This window comes from Bidens hawaiensis, unplaced genomic scaffold, assembly GCF_021521415.1.
Source record: "Bidens hawaiensis isolate Kalapana, Puna unplaced genomic scaffold, B.hawaiensis_p1.1 tig00031109_1, whole genome shotgun sequence".
NCBI classification, from domain to species: Eukaryota; Viridiplantae; Streptophyta; class Magnoliopsida; order Asterales; family Asteraceae; genus Bidens; species Bidens hawaiensis.
In genome coordinates, this window is record NW_027495213.1 from 180,920 (window position 1) to 183,417 (window position 2,498).

Sequence of the window (2,498 nt, forward strand, 5' to 3'; positions counted from 1 at the left end):
AACATCAAACACAAAGTTACCTAATAATACAACCACCACAAGCACAACTCACAAATCAAACCTAACGCTTAATAAACAGGCATCCCAAAAACCTTCACACAAGCAAGCCTGGACAAGATATCCGCAACCCACGCGCTGACATGAGGCCGTGTGTCAAACACGCATTTCATCTGTGTCCCCATCAGAAACTTAATCATCGGTGTGTGGAACAGATCCGCCAACGAGAAGCTATCTCCGCCCAAATACTTGCTCTCGGACAACCGCGCTTCATACACGTCAAGCACGCATACCAGCTTCTTCTCCTCAGCATTCACGACGTCCTCATCACCGCTCTGCCCGAACAAAAACCGTTTCATACACAGCTCCCACATTAATGCCGTTGTCGCCCGATCAAACTGATGAGCCTCCGCTTCCATCCACACTGCCTCCACGGCCGCCTTCTTCGGATCCATGTTTATCAGACATGTCCCCTTGTCAACGTATGCGCGCGATATGTATTGTGCAATCGCCCTTGATTCTGCAACAAATTAATATTTAGTAAACTACTTTGCGTCTGATGGTGTAGAGCTACTAATTAGTAGTCTTTGTATGCTCATGAATAAACATATTATGACATCAAATATATGAATGAGATATTTAAAAAACTTTGTTTTGCTATCTAAAAAGAGTCAGCACCGCATATTTTGTTGTCTATTTGCCTTATATTTCGATGTCAGCGCTACTCTATTTTTAATTCAAAAGTTAGTTAAATTTGATAAACAGTGGACAACAGTTTTGAAATTAATAGGCAGCGAACCAGGGCCGGCCATAAGGTGTGGCTGGGTGGTCGACGGCCACAGGCCCAACACCCTGCTAGGCCCGAATTTTTTTTTTAATTATATGTATTTTTATTAAAACAATATGTATATTTAGTATTTAAACTCATTTACATAGCCACTAGCTTGGTCTAGTGATAAAGGGGTATTACTCCCAACCACAAAGTTATGGATTCTAGTCCCATTTGAGATATTTTTAATCTTATTTTTATACAAAAGTTTTTTACACAACCTAAATTATAACCAAGTAAGTCCATATCAAAATTAAATTGTTTAAACCCAACAAATTATTCCTTTTACTTAAAACAAAAAAAAAATTCGCCTTCAGCCCAAAATTTTTTTTGCTTTCTCGGAGCCGGCTCTGCAGCGAACGGCATTTGAGTGATGTAGATTTGTAGCCATGATTACCGAAGAGCTTGATATCGCCATCCTCGAATGCAGGAATCTGGCCAAACGGCTGCATATAGATACACATACATATACAGATCAAATATGGAGAAAGTGAACAAACGTGTATATGCAGAAACTAATTACAAATTGCTGTGAGTTGTTACATTTCGTGCAAGCATATGAGGTTTTTTGTGTTCGCCTGAGGCTAAATGGACGGTAATGAGCTCGAAATCGATGTCCTTCTCGGCAAGGCAAAGCAGTACACGGTAGGTCCCGATGGAGAAGTCGGAGCCATAGACTTTGATCGCCATTAAAATGGTAGCTGAATGCTGATATTAAAATGTAGCTAAAAGAAAGAATAATTTGAGATTTGAGAAGATGATGGAAACAAATATATATTGATGCATGAGATGTGGTGTGGGTATAAATAAGAAGAAAAAACAGAAAAGTAAAGTAAAAAACAACAATACGTACATCACCCAATGTGGACTTATGATCGAGTAGATAGAGACCGAGTCGGGTGTGTTTCATCTATGTTTATGTTTAATAGTTTGAGGCCCGTGTATTACACGGGGAATTAATGAAAATTACAATATTTAAACGTTAAACAAAATACAATCAATAACACAGTTATCATATATTGTTAATACAATTACAACTTTCATTAAAATTACAGGAATTACAAAGAAAAACATTACGCAATGAGTTTACAAATAAGAAAAAATTTCCTTGTACACTACATTTGTGGTTGTATTAGTCAGATTACCTTGTTTATCAAGAATCAGAATCTTGAGCACAAACCTGCTTGTAACTCTTGACAAGGCGACGTAACGGGTTCTTTCAAGTATAAACCAACCCTAGATAATGATCGACCTTGGCTTTTGTTTATGGTCATCGCAAAATATATTGCAAGGGGAAACTGTCGTCTTTGAAATTTATATGCTATTTTGTTGTCTGTTGGAGCCAGTGGTGATCTGTGGATCAAAATTGTATGTCCAATGTTAGTTCCAGAAATAATTTTTGCTTCAACTACACGAGTACCCAAAGATATAATTTGTAGTCGAGTACCGTTACATAAGCCTTCTTTTTGGTTAAGATTTCTAAGGAGCATAACAGGAACACCAACTTTTAGCACAAGCTTGTGGTTTGGTAGTCCGGATATTCTTAGACCATTTAGCAGTTCAGGCAAGTATAAAGCTACATCAACCGTGTCATTGATATATTCTGAACTACATATGGTATCTGACGAGTATAAAGTTACTTTATAATCATTGTGGTATTTGCCTCTTTAGT

At 37.8% G+C, this 2,498-nt stretch overlaps 1 protein-coding gene across 1 annotated transcript; it reads right to left on the reverse strand.

The window, feature by feature from the left end:
* LOC143581601 (glutathione S-transferase APIC-like) lies at positions 1–1,516 on the reverse strand. The gene is made up of 3 exons (XM_077064355.1): positions 1,370–1,516; positions 1,224–1,272; positions 1–517 (listed from the first exon to the last, which is right to left on the reverse strand). Exons 1-3 carry the CDS (start codon positions 1,514–1,516, stop codon positions 69–71), a joined length of 645 nt encoding a protein of 214 aa, XP_076920470.1. The 3' UTR covers positions 1–68.
* Positions 1,517–2,498: the final 982 nt, after the last annotated feature.